At 40.9% G+C, this 16,081-nt stretch overlaps 1 protein-coding gene across 1 annotated transcript in view; it reads left to right on the plus strand.

Annotated features, from left to right (window-relative positions):
* Positions 1-4,432: 4,432 nt before the first annotated feature.
* LOC140726377 (TBC1 domain family member 14-like) overlaps positions 4,433-16,081 on the plus strand; it is a 78,281-nt gene continuing 66,632 nt past the window's right edge. The window contains exons 1-2 of the mRNA XM_073042672.1: positions 4,433-4,698; positions 7,709-8,438. Of these exons, the coding sequence (XP_072898773.1) occupies positions 4,539-4,698; positions 7,709-8,438 (890 nt within the window). The 5' untranslated portion in view covers positions 4,433-4,538. The remainder of the gene's footprint in view (positions 4,699-7,708; positions 8,439-16,081) is intronic.

The following is a 16,081-nucleotide window of genomic DNA, read 5'->3' on the forward strand; positions in this document are numbered from 1 at the left end:
GAAATCGAGGAACCAACTGCACAAGGAGCTATTGAGGCCAACTTCTTGTCTCTTATTGATTAGTTCTGAGGGGATGATGGCATTCATGGGTACAAATTTCTTGGTAATAGTGGATACAGCTACAAAGTGGCCAGAAGTGTTCTCAATAGTCTCCGCTACAGCCTCACATACTGTCCATGTGTTGGGAAACCTCTTCTCAAGGACTAGTGTTCTAGAACATTTAGTAAGTGACAATGGATTACAGTCTGTTGCAGAACAGTTTCTGTCATTGCTGAAAATTAATGAAATAAGACATTTTACATCTGCATCATTCAACCCAACTATAGATAGCTCGGCAAAAAAGATTTGTCTAGAGACTAAAGAAAGCTCTGCAAGTAATGTCAGCGGAACACACTACACTGAGTCAGAAGCTCGTCAATTTCCTCTTTGTATATCGCAGTGGAACACAATCCACAAGCAACAATTCACCAACGATAATGCTTGGATCTCCTTAAACCCACTCTCAGACAGAGATGTGGGACAAACAACTGAGACAAATTCATGGTTCCTTAAACAAGCATATTCCATGTTTCACTCCTGGACAAGCAGTCCTGGCGAGGGACTACAAAGATGGTCAGAAGTGGGTACTCAGAAAGATTAAGGACAGAACTGGACCACTGTTCTACACTGTAGAGATTGTGTCTAATATCACTGGTGATCAGTTGAGGAGAGCAGTCATTTGTCAGAAGCACATGCTGCAGTCCCAGAGTCAAGTCCTCCAACTACCATGAAGGAGGCCCTAGAACCTGAGATTGTTTCACATCAGCAAGTCTCACTTGCCAAGCAGGTCAAGAAAGGTTTTATCCTACAAGAGTAGAAGTCCTCCTCAAAAATTAAATGCTTAGGCCTGAATGGGACAATTTAAAATTTACTATGCTGTGGATGTCTATATAGTTGTAGTATTATATAGTATACAGTGTATACATAATACTTTATAAGGTGACAAGAAAGCAATATGTTACATATTTGAGTTGGATGCATTCTATATTGAGTTGGAGCTTACTTATAGCTAAACAGGGAGACATGTAGTTTATTTAATATTTGAGTAATATTGTAAATATAGTGCTTGATTAAGCATCATACACAAAATGCTGGAGGAACTCAGCAGGCCAGGCAGCATCTATGGAAAAGAGTAAACAACTGACATTTTGGTCCGAGACCATACACCAGGAATGGAGAAAAAAAGATAAGAAGTTATTGTAAGAAGGTGGTAGGGAGGGGAGGAAGAAATATGAGCTAGCAGGTGACAGGTGAAACTTGGGAGAGGTGAAGTAAAGAATTGGGAAGTCAATTGGGGAAAGAGATAAAGGGCTGGAAAAGGGTGGGGGGGTAAGGACTAGAGGGAGGTGATGGGCAGGTAAGGAGGGCTAAGGTGAGAAAGAGAAATGGGAATGGGGAGTGGTGAAGGAGTTGGGGGCGGGGGGCATCACCGGATGTTAGACAAATCAACATTCATGCGATTAGGTTGGAGGCTACCAATACAGAATTGACGGTGTTGCACCTCCAACCTGAGTTTGGCCTCATCGTGGCAGTATAGGAGTCCAAGGACTGACATATTGCAATGGGAATAGGAAGTAGAATTAAAATGGGTGGCCACTGGGAAAATCCCTCAATGTCGTAAAAACAAAGGAGCAGGTTGTGGACTACAGGAGGAATACAGACAGGCTAACCCTATTGACACCAATGGGTCTGGGGTTGAGAGGGTGAATAGCTTTAAGTTCCTCAGCATAAACATCACTGAGGATTTCATGTGGTCTGTAGATACTGGCTGTGTGGTGAAAAAAGCACAACAGATCCTCTTTCACCTCAGATGGTTAAAGAAGTTTGGCACGAGCCTCCAAATCATAAGGGCTTTCTGCAGGGGCACAATTAAGAGCATCCTGACTGGCTGCATCACTGCCTGGTATGGGAACTGTACTTTCTTCAATCATAGGACTCTATAGAGAGTGGTGTGGACAGCCCAGCACATCTGTAGATGTGAACTTACCACTATCCAGGACATTTACAGAGACAGGTGTGTAAAAAGGGCCCGCAGGATCATTGGGGACCTGAGTCACCCCAACCACAAACTGTTCCAGCTGCTACCATCTGGGAAGCAATACTGCAACCTTAAAGCCAGGACCAAAAGGCTCCGGGACAGCTTCTTCCACCAGGCCATCAGACTGATTAATTCATGCTGACACAACTGTATTTCCATGTATTATTGACTGTACATACTATTTATTACAAATTACTATAAATTACACATTTAGATGGAGATGTAACATTAGGATTTTTACTCCTCACGTATGTGAAGGATGAAAGAAATAAAACAACTCCATTCAATTCCATTTTTCTGGTGGACGGAGAGTAGGTGCTCGGCGAAATGGTCTTCCAATCTATGTCAGGTCTCACCAATATACAAGAGGCCACACCAAACACAGTAAATGACCCTAACAGACTCACAGGTGAAGTGTTGCCTCACCTGGAAGGAAAGTTTGGGGCCCTGAATGGTGCGGGGCAGATGTGGCACATGTTCCGCTGCAAGGATCAGTGGGGAGGGATGAACGGACAAGGGAGTTGCATAGGGAGGAACGCCTGTGGAAAGCAGAAAGTGGGGGTGGGAAGGGGGTGAGGGAAAGATGTGCTTGGTGGTGGCAGAAGTTACAGAGAATTATGTGCTGGATGCGGAGTCTGGTGGGGTGGTAGGGTAGGACAAGAAGAACCCTATCCATGGTGGGGTGGCGGGAGGATGTGGGAGAGGGCAGTGTTAATGGTAGAGGAAGGGAAGCCCCTTTCTTTGATGGAGGACATTTCCTTAGTTATGGAATAAAAAGCTTCATCCTGAGAGCAGATAGACAATAGACAATAGGTGCAGAAGTAGACCATTCGGCCCTTCAAGCCTGCACCGCCATTTTGAGATCATGGCTGATCAATTCCTATCAATACCCGGTTCCTGCCTTGTCCCCATATCCCTTGATTCCCCTATCCATAAGATACCTATCTAGCTCCTTCTTAAAAGCATCCAGAGATTTGGCCTCCACTACCTTCCGAGGCAGTGCATTCCAGACCCCCACAACTCTCTGGGAGAAGAAGTTTTTCCTTAACTCTGTCCTAAATGACCTACCCCTTATTCTCAAACCATGCCCTCTGGTACTGGACTCTCCCAGCATCTGGAACATATTTCCTGCCTCTATCTTGTCCAATCCCTTAATAATCTTATATGTTTCAATCAGATCCCCTCTCAATCTCCTTAATTCCGGATGTGGTGGAGAAGGAGGAATTGAGAGAAGGGTATGGCATTTTCACAAGTAAGGTGGTGTGAAGAAGTATAGCCCAGGTAACGGTGAGAATCAGTGGGTTTATAAATGATATCAGTAGATAAGCTGTCTCCAGAGACAGAGAGATCGAAAAGGGGAAGGTGGGGTCAGAAATGGCCCAGGTAAATTTGAGGGCAGGGTGGAAGCTCTTTGTTTACATAACTCATTTTGGGTTATACGTAAGAAGTATGTGAATGGCATACATCATTACAACACCATGTCATATGTGAGTGCTTCACTAAAAAAAACCAAATACTAAATAGACAAATTTCCCAGTTCCCCTGTTTTTCTTTCAATTAGTTTTTGCAGTTACAAAACATAACATTTAGGTATCAAAGATTTGACAGAGAAGGGAAAGAGATGAATAGATGAAGATCTGGATAAACTGAGTGACACAGATGGTGTTTGTGCTCGCTGATAGGTCAAAGTCAAAAGTCAAACTCGAATTTATTGTCATATACACATGTAAGCACATTTACAACGACAAACTTACTTGGAGCAGCATCACAGGCACACAGCACCAAATACACAGCATTCACAAATAAAACATAAACACAACTTTACAAGAAAGTACAGTACACAAAAGCAAAGTTTACTGGAGTGAAAGTGGCCACAGTGTTGCAATCCTGAGTCAGTGATTACAGTTGTGCAGAGTGGATCTAGAATCGCATGATTCAAGGGCAGTAGCTGCTTTTGAACCTGGTGGTATGGAATATCAGCCCCGTGGTTGCTGCATGCAGATGGCATGGTCCGGATCACGGCTGTCTGAAGAAGTAATTAGAAAGGGATAGATGATGACTGAGATACAAAACACTGGGGTACAGTACCTGGAAATTTGAAACAAGAGCGAATACTGGAACTATTCACCAACAAGGCTACAGCTGTGACATGTGAAAATGCTGAGCTGACTTACTATCGGTTACCTCTGATACCAACTGGCAATGCTTGGTATCTTACTATTCCACATTGTCCAAACTGAGGTCATGAGCAGCTCAGTGCCCTGACGGGTACCAAGGGCACATGCGCAGAGGTCGCCACTTGCCGCTCTCGGTTGCTTTGGTCTGAAAGGATTGATCAAGCTGGACTGATCGTGCTTGACTTGTGACATCATTATATTTCAAAATGGCGGCGGCGGCGGCGAGGCTGCGATACTTCCGCGGTATGGTTCGGGGCTGAGCGCCGGCCGCCGGACCGCAGCTGATGGAACGTCGCTCCCAGGACCAAGCTAAAGCCGACGAAGTCAGTGATGGGGCCGCGCCACCTGCAGCCCAACTAAATGGCGAGCAGAGAGATGCGCACGGTTCCGTTCAGGGTCCGTCCCCCTCTCGGAGGGTCCGCGTCCTTGCCAGGGCCAGAGCCGGTGAGTCCGGAGTCGTTGGTCGAGGGAGGCAGCCGCCCAGCCTTCGTCTTTTGGTCGACGGTGCTGTACAGGTTATGTGCGCACCGTTCACACCTGCCGCTGGTCGGCGCCGCCCCATAGCTCCTACTTTCCAACCCCCTTCTCGGAGTCTCCTTACACTCCCCCCCCCCCCCCTCCGTCCCCCCCCCCCCCCCCGGAGTGACTTCCTTTCCTACTCCTCCCTCTCCTCTCCCCGGAATCTTTCTTTCCCTTTTCACCCTGCCATCCTCCCCATCCAGCACCAAACCTTCACCCCAGCAGATAAGCCTCTTCAGCTGTATGTGAAAACACTCGGAAACTTTTGCCTGTGGTTGTGTCAGTCAGTGGTAGTGAAGGTAAGGTTAGAATTGATTGGGATAAGAAGTCAGAGGTGAAAGTCAGTCTTAAGGAAAGATGTAAGTGTCCTGTTGAGGATACAAGGAGGGATACTAATTATTTTGATGCAATTTCTGAGGTTGTGTGGGTGTCACTAACAAGAGCAGTATTTGTTTCTGATCTCTGCTTGGTTTGAAGGTGGTGGTGAGGTGCTACCTTGAACCACTGAAGTCCTTCTGGTGTGGGTACTTCTACAGAATATTGGGGGTTCCAACATTGCTCTTTAAGTTAAGTTAATTAAGGCATTTTCAAAGGTCCATAACAAAATTGAACCCAAATAGCTGTGTGGAAAGAAAGTTGAATAATATTTACAAGTCAGGATAGTGCATAACTTGGAAGAAATCTTCAGCTGGTGACATTCTCATGCATCTATTGCTGTTTGGTTGTTGAAGTTATGATTTTGGAAGGCACAGTTGGAATAACTGGTTAGTGACTTCACTTTGTAAATGGCATGCATTGCAGATGCAATGCACTGATGTTGGAAGGAATAGTGTTTCGGGTGGTTGATTGAATTCCAGCCAAGTTGGCTGCTTTGTCCTGGAGGACTTCGAGCTGCTTGAATAAAGGTAGAGTTACACTCATCCAGATAAGTGACAACTGTGTTATTGTGCTGCTGATTTATGCCTTGTTGAAAGATTTTGGGGTGTTAGAAGATGAGTCTTCTTGCCACAGAATACAGAATTTGCTCTGATCAGCAAAATATTTATATGGCTTGTCTGCTTGTATTTTAATCAGTAGCAAACCGCATGCTACTGATGATTGCACTATTCAGTGATAGTGATACCATTGAACGTCAAGGACAGATTGATAGAATTTTTGTAAGCTTTAATTTGAAGGAAGGAAATAAATCATGGGACTAAGTTCCTCATTGTCACAGAAATAGAGGAAGTACTTTACAGTCGAGGCCCTCCGTTGGTTGGGTTGTTCATGGATGTTGTGTCCTAGCTGATACACATGTCAGAACAGCACGATATAGAGGGCATTCTTTGCCTGTGCACAGACTCCCCAGCTCCACATAGTTGCTGAATGCAAAGGAACTGCAGAGACTGATACACTTTGGCACCAGCTGTGTGGCAGAAGTTCCCAGTCAGTGATGAACTCTTCATAGAACTGCCTTAGGGACTGCAGCTCCAGATTTTTCCTTGGGGGGGGGGGGGGTGCGGTTGCTTGGAGGTATAGCTGCAAATAGCAGGGGTTTGAGATTAATGTTTTTCTTCTCTGTTTTGCAATCAAAATCTTTAATATTGTACAGCTGAAGTTCAGAGTGGCAAAAAAAAGTTTAGTAATACTTTAAAGTAATAAGAGTTCAAATAGTAGGTCAACAGAAGGGCAAAAATTGATGCTCTTCAGTGCTTCTGATGAACAGAAGTTCATTATATTTGGCATCAAACTTTGTGGTTGATTCTTTAAAGAATGCTTTTAGTAGATGATAATGTTGAGGGTGGGGGAAATAGAACATCTACTGGCAAACCATATTCAGCATTTCTCATTGGCTGTGGTTTAACTGGGCACACTGGTATCCATCAGGTGTGATTTTCTAAATGTATTGATTCAGGGATTGCTTGTGAGCAGTGATCCACTGTTCTTCACTTATGCACAAATGCAATAATCATTTTTAGTAGATTCCTTATGTCAATGTGTTTTCAAGATTGTTTGACCCTTGGTAGTGCAGCTTTATGTGATGGTAGAACCTTGTGTTCTTGAATGTTGTTAGCTGAGCATAAACTTCAATATTACAACATAATAAAATTCATTTAAACACACACAATGTTGAGAGACCCTTAAATCTTTAAGCATGCCAGAACATTTTTAATGGTGGAAGCCAAATAAAGCTTGCTTTTGTCCCTTGTAGCCAACTCTATTCATCTATGGAAATGGCAATGCAATCGGTTGCAGCACAGTCTGAGTGAAATTCTCAGCTTAGATGCTGGCCACAACTTTACTCCCTGGTGCTGTACTCCACAAGGAGCTTGTAGTCAATGGAAAATACCACAAGCAACTGACAGCAGCTTTTTAGAGATCCATGTTTGCATGTTAATCTCCAAGCTACTGCCAGTTAGATAAGTAAATAAACTTAGTTATCTAGGACAAGAGACATTTTGAGTTTTAAGATATCTACAGTGATCTTTGTCATCTCTTTAAGTTTGGTTATTTTGTACCAAGATGACTGTAGTGAGACATTTCCTCGTGTTACATAATCTTGTTTTGATCATGTCTGATAATGGTGTCTCATTAATCTGTGTTAATATGCTCTGCTTGTGATTTTTTTTGTCTTGATAAAACATTTTAGTAACTTTATAAACTGTCTGTGCGTAATATTGTTAGTCATCATTGGACTCCCGTACTGAACAACAAAAGATATTAGAAATACTCTCAGTTTTGGCTCCAAGCCAGGGCAAATTTATTTTCTAAAAGCATAATGTTGATGATTTCTCCATTTAACAGCTTGACTTAATGGTTTTCTTATCATTCTTGTGCTTTTTCCATTTGGTCTGAAAACCTGTTTTTACAATCCTTGTTTTTCTACATATAATGTTTTTTTTTTAATCATAGCTTTTAGTCCTCAAAATTCAATGTTATTTTTACTTTTTTTAAGGTACATACAGCAGCGCACCTAAGATATTGGAGGACAAAGTTTGGACCGACTTCTCGACTCCTGCTGGACAGTGTGTTGAAAGTTCTGAAGTTGTGAATTTTCAAAACTGTGAAGTAAAAACAAGGTGGTCTTTGTCCGTTCCAACATATAAGCACAATTTGCACTGTTCTAGGTATGAAGACAGTAACAGCCTTAATTCTGAGGACTCGGGTATTCCGACACTAGAAGTTGGAAATCCAGAACCCATCCATTGTGGTGTGTTAAATGTCAGAACGAACAATGTTGATCCATCCCAGTGTGCTGGATTTTCAAATGACAAACTTGGACAAGGTTCAGGTAGTCTCCCACCTGGCATGTGTTCACCAGCTATACGACTGGAAAATGACAACGCAATACGAAAATCCTCCACATTCCCTCGTTCTGGTTATGACAACGTGAAGCTCTACAGTCCATCTGCTAGAGGAGTAAACAAAGCTGATGAGATATCTGTAAGCAGTATTTCAAGCCTGAGCACAGAACTCTCCACAACCCTGTCTGTTAGCAATGAGGATATCTTAGATAGTTTGGTGACCAGTGAGTCGAGTGCAATTGTAACTCTGGAAACTGATGAGGCACAGTTCACTGACATAAGTCTAAATTCTTCCAGAGACACATACTTGCAAGCAGACAGTTCATCGGAACAAGAGACCAAATACAAAAGGTTGGGTACCCTTGCCAGCTTTTTTGCCAGGTATAATATACTTTTTAAAACATTTCTCTTCTATTAGAGAGTGAGTGGTCTGAATGTTTCTAATTTGTATTAGCATGATGGTTATATTCTTGGGTTGAAAGTACAATATGAAAATCCTTGCAGCATTTGCCACAAGGCAAATTAATGGCACAAATAAAGAGTAATGATCTAATTATCATTATGGAAACAAGGCTGAAAGGTGACTACAGCTGGGACCTAAATATTCATGAGAATATGACATTTGGGAAGATCAGGAAAAATCAATCAAATAAGATGCTTCTGTTTTGATGAAGGTCAGTGCAGTGATAAGAAATGATCATAGTTTGGTAAATCATTACATGGAATTAAAATTAATTTGGGTTTGCAGAAAATAAAGGGTGGTAGTCAATTACAGGCCTCCATAATTGTATTATTAGCTTCGTAAGATAGAAACATAACAGAAAATAGGTGCAGGAGTAGGCCATTCAGCCCTTCGAGCCTGCACCGCCATTCAGTATGATCATGGCTGATCATCCAACTCAGAACCCCGTACCTGCTTTCTCTCCATTCCCCCTGATCCCTTTAGCCACAAGGGCCATATCTAACTCCCTCTTAAATATAGCCAATGAACTGGCCTCAACTGTTTCCTGTGGCAGAGAATTCCACAGATTCACCACTCTCTGTGTGAAGAAGTTTCTCCTCGCCTCGGTCCTAAAAGGTTTCCCCTTTATCCTTAAACTGTGACCCCTCGTTCTGGATTTCCCCAACATCAAGAACAATCTTCCTGCATCTAGTCTGTCCAATCCCTTTAGAATTTTGTACGTTTCAATAAGATCCCCCCTCAAATCTTTTAAATTCCAGTGAGTATAAGCCTAGTCAATCCAGTCTTTCTTCATATGAAAGTCCTGCCATCCCAGGAATCAATCTGGTGAACCTAGTTTGTGCTCCCTCAATGGCAAGAATGTCTTTCCTCAGATTAGGGGACCAAAACTGCACACAATACTCCAGGTGTGGTTTCACCAAGGCCTTGTACAACTGCAGTAGAACCTCCCTGCTCCTGTACTTGAATCCTCTTGCTATGAATGCCAACATACCATTTGCCTTTTTCCACTGCCTGCTGTACCTGCATGCCCACTTTCAATGACTGGTGTACAATGACACCCAGGTCTCGTTGCACCTCCCCTTTTCCTAATCGGCCATCATTCAGATAATAATCTGTTTTCCTGTTCATACCACCAAAGTGGATAACCTCACATTTATCCACATTAAATTGCATCTGCCATGAATTTGTCCACTCACTTAACCTATCCAAGTCACCCTGCATCCTCTTAGCATCCTCCTCACAGCTAACACTGCTGCCCAGCTTCGTGTCATCCGCAAACTTGGAGATGCTGCATTTAATTCCCTTGTCTAAATCATTAATATATATATTGTAAACAACTGGGGTCCCAGCACTGAGCCTTACGGTACCCCACTAGTCACTGCCTGCCATTCTGAAAAGGTCCCGTTTATTCCCAGTCTTTGCTTCCTGTCTGCCAACCAATTCTCTATCCACATCAATACCATACCCCCAATACCATGTGCTTTAAGTTTGGACGCTAATCTCCTGTGTGGGACCTTGTCAAGAGCCTTTTGAAAATCCAAATATACCACATCCACTCTACTAGTTACATCCTCAAAAAATTCTATAAGATTCGTCAGACATGATCTCCCTTTCAACAAATCCATGCTGACTTTGTCCGATGATTTCACCGCTTTCCAAATGTGCTGTTATCACATCTTTGATAACTGACTCCAGCATTTTCCCCACCACCGATGTCAGGCTATCTGGTCTATAATTCCCCGGTTTCTCTCTCCCTCCTTTTTTAAAAAGTGGGGTTACATTAGCCACCCTCCAATCCTCAGGAACTAATCCAGAATCTAAAGAGTTTTGAAAAATTATCACTAATGCATCCACTATTTCTTGATATAAAAAGATATAAAAACAATGGATGACTTCAAGACAAAATATGTTGCATTAATTGTAATAAGATAATGGGAATGGTCATTGAATGTAGATGAACTGATTATCTGATCAATATATTGAGCAATCCATTGAGGATAAGGCTATTTTAAACTTTATTTTGTGCAGTAAAGTGGTGTTAATTAATGAGCTGGCATGAACATAATGGACTGAATGTCCTTTTTCTGTGGTGTCATAATTCTGATTTTTATCTTATTGTTCAGTGCCCTTTATGAAAGGTTTTCCATATCAAGTATGTCATTAAGATAGAAATGGGTGGATTTGAATCTGAAACTGCGGTTCTAAATGTAAACAGTAAACTATGAATATGTGAGTAGTAAGTTGGTCAGGATAGGTTCGGGTGATTCATTGGTCAACATGATGGTGGAGAGGCAGTGGCTAACAATGAATGTAGTATTGCAATAGTTTTTCATTCCTTTCTGGCATAAAAACTAAAGTAAGAGCAACCCACCAGTGGTTAATAAAATAAAGTGAATGATGTATTCCCTGATGGTTGAGAAGTTAAGTTCCACAAAAAGATATGGAGATTGAGGGCAACGCAATCAGATTGTAAAAGCTTCTACAAGTAGGCAAAATTAATAAAAAAAAATCTAAGTCTCTTGCAGTCAAAAATAGGAGAATTTATAACAAGACAGAAATAGCAGATCATTTAGAAAAATATATTCTTTCCTGACAGAAGGCAATATGAATAATTCCACAGAAATGGAAGGGAACCAAGAGCCTGATGAAAAGGAGGACTTGAAGTAAATTATTATTAATTTTAAAAACTGCTTAATGGGACAAAAAACTAATAAATATCCAGTGTCTAGTAATCTGCATCACAGAGCACTGAAAGAGATGGTCATGGAAATGGTGGATGCATTTTGTCATCTTTCATAAAGTTGTGAGTTTATTCCTGCAGATTGGAGAATAGTAAATGTAATTCTATTTAAACAAAGAAAGGAGAGGAAAAACAGGTTTGCCTACATCAGTGGCAGGGAAACACTAGAGTTAGATGAGAAGAAATTTGTTCACTCAGATGATTAAGCTGTGAAGGCCAATTGGCATAATCTATTTAAAGTGATAGACGTCTGAATACAATGTATCAAGAGGTTTCAGGAGAAATTATGAATGTTCAGAAAGCGGTTCAACCTCGATCAAAGCTTAGTGGGTCAAATGATATACTCCTGTTTCTCTGAAAAAATAACTAGTATATGGTAAAGCTGCATGGCACTTGGCGCAAATGGGCATTTAGATAATTGAATGAATTGCCAGCAAGTTCCAGTGCTCAAATATTGCTGTGGGTCTGTCCATTCATCTAACTGGAGAGTACTTTTGTTGCACTTCTGATGCCTTCCAGCTGCTGCAGAATTGAGAGGTGACTTAATAGTAAATATGAATTTTCTTTAGGGCAACTTTAATAATTTGTATCCAGGACATTTGTGTGGGAGATACAATGACTACAGTATTGCAAGTCTGATGACATGCTTGGGACTCTGTGAATATTAATGACATACTTAGGATTCCTTGTGAGGATACTTTATGGCTCAATTCTTCAACAAATCCTCATTTTTGAACTTGTATTGGAAAGAAGTTCTTTACAGCTGAAGGTGGTAGGGCTGAGATTGTTGCCCTGATGACCATCTTCACCACTGTCCTGACATTGAGATGTTTTCTGACAATTGCAAATAAAATCTAGTCATTTGTGGGGCATTTTCCCCGGGTATTATTCACTTTCGACATGCTATGACCTCTTAGTGCTACATTCTGTTAAATATTCCCTGGATCTCAAAGTCTGACATTTAGCTCAAGGTTAATTACTTTCACTTAGCCCCTGGTGTTCATTTTGTACATTCACATTTAGCACAAGGCCATAACAGTGACGACAGTGGAGTTGTCCTAGTGGAACCCAACTATTTACTTGACAAGGTTATTATTAAATAAATGTTGCTTGATTGTGTTAATCTCTTTCCATTAGTGTTTTGATAATGAGTTGATTGAAAGTATGTTAACCGATGGGGTTGAATTTTCTGTTCTTTCTGGACAGCGGAGTGGCTTTGATGGTGTATTTTGATTTTTAACATGCTTCGCAGCTTTGTACATCATATAAAGAGAAGTTTACAAGGAATTAATTTGGATTATCATTAAGAATGCAAACAATAGTGACAGTAGGTCATGTGGGCCTGGAGGAGAATATATACTGTCATTGTGTTACCCTTGGGATCAAGTTGTATTTCTTTTTAGGCAACAATATTGCACATTTTGTATGACTCTTATTTAACTGAATTGACATATCTCTCGTGCAAGCTTGTTATGTTTGTTAGACTAACTTGTCTTGTTATTTTCGAGTCACATTTCACAGAATTTGGGCACTACACATGCCTGTTTTGTACTGAGATAACGGCTTTTCCTGTAATTATAGCAAATGTAAATATAGTAATATTTAGATCTGAGGTATATCTGTTGGATGTTGGAAAACTAGTGTTTGTAACTATTTCTCTAGATTTTCTTAAGTTCCTACTCTAGGTTCTACAATAAATTTCTTCATTTCATTTAAGTTAAATTTAAAGCTGTAGTCCTTTTATTTTTGTTTTAGTCTCTTGATTTTGACACTCCAATCCCAAACAAAAGCATGCCTTACTTTTGCCACATACTATTTCTTATTATGGTGCTTATGCAATACGTAATTGTTAGATATAGTGCTTTCTCTCTCCAGGGAGAGATAGTAGGATTGCCTGCTCACTTGAAATTTAGTGGCAGGAATGGTGTTTGTACTGCTTCTGCACATTATCTTTCTCAATCATCTTCTACGTCATTAGATCACTTTGATTTAAACCCAAATCTCGTAAAATAAAGGTATCTGCAGTCATCTAATCCAAATTAAACATTACTTGGCCACAGAGTTATGAAACATTGGTTAGGGACAGCCTAAAGAAAATTAGATCTGCTATAAAGATAATGGATATGAACATTGTAGCAAATTATGGAAGTAATGAAAAAATGTTTACAGGAAAAGTCAGAGAACTATACTAATGTATTCACTTGTTTAAACTTATAGGCACATATCCAAGGAGATCTTGTGTGGTTTCTCAGTGCTCAATTCTCAGAATTCCTCTATATTGCGTATAGCCTGTCTTGTGAACAAAATTCATTGTTTTGTTTGTGAAGTTGCCTAGACAGCGAGGCAAAACCAATAGATAATATAAGATGCTTTTTAAAAACAATTCAACTAATGCATAAGTGACTTCTACAAGATAGCTGATTCATTTTGATGCTCATTCAGAATTTCTACACTCAGTGGTAAATTTATTTGGTACACCTAATCAGCCAATCATATGGCAGCAACTCAATGTAAAAAAGCATGCAGAGGTTCACTTGTTATTTAGATCAAACATCAGAATGGGGAAGCAATGAAGTCAAAGTGACTGACAGTGGAATGATTTTTGGTGCCAGATGGGATGGTCGGAGTTTCAAAGAAACTGCTGACTTCCTGGGATTTTCACACACAATAGTCTCTAGAATTTAGAGTATGATGTGAAAAACAGAAAACATTCAATCAGTGTCAGTTCTGTGAGCAAAACACCTTGTTAATGAGAGAGGTCAGAGCAGACTGCTTTAAGCCAACAAGAAGGCAGCAGTAACTCAAATAATGTTGTGCAGAAGAGCATCTCTAAACATGTCCAAACTTGAAGTGGATGGGCAACAGAAGACCACACAGGATTCCACTCCTATACCTTTTTTTAAAAAAGTAGTCACTGTACGTCTTCCAGAATGGATTAAGTTTCAACAGTGCAGCTATTGGAGAAGAACTATGTGAAATATTAAATTTCTAACATTAAATTATTAAATGTATATCCTGTTTCCCTCTCGACAAAGCCCCATCACAGGAAGTGTTCAACAAAGTTAAACCAACGCAACTTACTGAATTAAAATACTGAAATGGTCTTTCAGCTACTATTGTAGAAGCTTCATTAGTGAAATAACTGCAGGAGTTTTGAGAAAACTGCCTGCATCTTTGGGACAGTAGGTTTGTGTGCATAGCTGGTGGGTAAATGAGTGAGTACTGAATACCTTCAGGAAAGTTTTATCTGTCATCTTTGAAACTTTCTGCATCATTCTCTTTGTGCATTACTTAACATTGAGCCATACAGCATTATTTTTATAGACTTTTTCAGAAAGCCATCAAAATCAAATTTGAGAATTATTTTTACTTGGTGTCAATGTAAGTATATTTGATTAGAATCAGAATCAGGTTTATTATTACTGGTATGGGTTGTGAAATTTTGTTATCTTAGCAGCAGTTTAGTGCAATACATAAGATAGATGAAAAAAGTTGAATAGATTAAAATCGTGCAAAAACAAATAATATATATTTCAAAAGTGAGGTAGAATTCACAAATTCAATGTCTATTTCAGGATCGGCTGGCAGAGAGGAAGAAGCTATTCCTGAATTGCTGCATTCCTGAAGCTTCTGTACCTTCTACCTGATAGTAACATTGAACAAAGGGCACGCTCTGGGTGCTGGGTGTTCTTAATAAAGAACGCTGTCTTTCTGAGACACCGCTCCCTGAAGATGCCCTGGGTACTTAGTAGGCATCAAGATGGAGCTGACTAAATTTATGACCTTCCGCAGCTTCTTTTGGTCCTGCGCAGTAGCCCCCCCCCCCCCACATCCTGGACAGAGATGCAGCCTGTCAGAATGCTCTCCACAGTACATCTATAGAAGTTTTTGAGTGTTTTTGTGGACATAGCAAATGTCTTCAAATTCCTAATGAAGTATAGTCGCTGTCTTGCCTTTTTTATAGCTGCATCAATATTCAGATCGTGAAACTACTCCCTCTCTCCACTTTTGATCCCTCTGAGGATTGGTATGTGTTCCTTTGTCATTGTCTTTCTGAAGTCCACAGTCAGCTCTTTTGTATTACTGACATTGACTGTAAGGTTGTTGCTGCAACACCACTCCACTAGTTGGCATGCCTTGGCATATGCTGTCTCGTCTCCATCTGAGATTCTACCAGCAATGGTTGTTTCAGCAACAAATTTGTTGATGGTATTTGAGCTGTGCCTAGCCACACAGTCATGGGTATAGAGAGAGTAGAGCATGGGTTAAGCACACACCTTTGAGGTACACCAGTGTTGATCGTCAGTGAGGAGGAGATATTATCACCAATCCGCACAGATTGTGGTCTTCTGGTGAGGAAGTTGAGGATCCAATTGCAGAGGGATGTACAGAGGCCCAGGTTCTGCTACTTCTCAATCAGGACTGTGGGAATTAAGGTGTTAAATAAGCAGGTGTTAAGGTGTTGATCTGTAGTTGATGAACAGCATCCTGACATGGCTGTTTGAATTGTCTAGGTGGTCTAAGGCCGTGTGAAGAGCCATTGAGATTGCATCTGCCGTTGATCTGTTATGGCAATAGACAAATTGCAATGGTCCAGGTCCTTGCTGAGGCAGGAGTTCAGTCTAGTCATGATCAACCTCTCAAAGCATTTCATCACTGTAGGTGTGAGTGCTACTGGGCAATAGTCATTATGACAGCGCACATTATTCTTCTTGGGCACTGGCATAATTGTTGCTCTTTTGAAGCAAGGGGGAATTTGCACCCGTAGCAGTGAGGGGTTGAAAATATCCTTGAATACTCCCGCTGGTTGTTTGGCACATG

This window comes from Hemitrygon akajei, chromosome 4 (genome assembly GCF_048418815.1).
Source record: "Hemitrygon akajei chromosome 4, sHemAka1.3, whole genome shotgun sequence".
Taxonomy (NCBI): Eukaryota; Metazoa; Chordata; class Chondrichthyes; order Myliobatiformes; family Dasyatidae; genus Hemitrygon; species Hemitrygon akajei.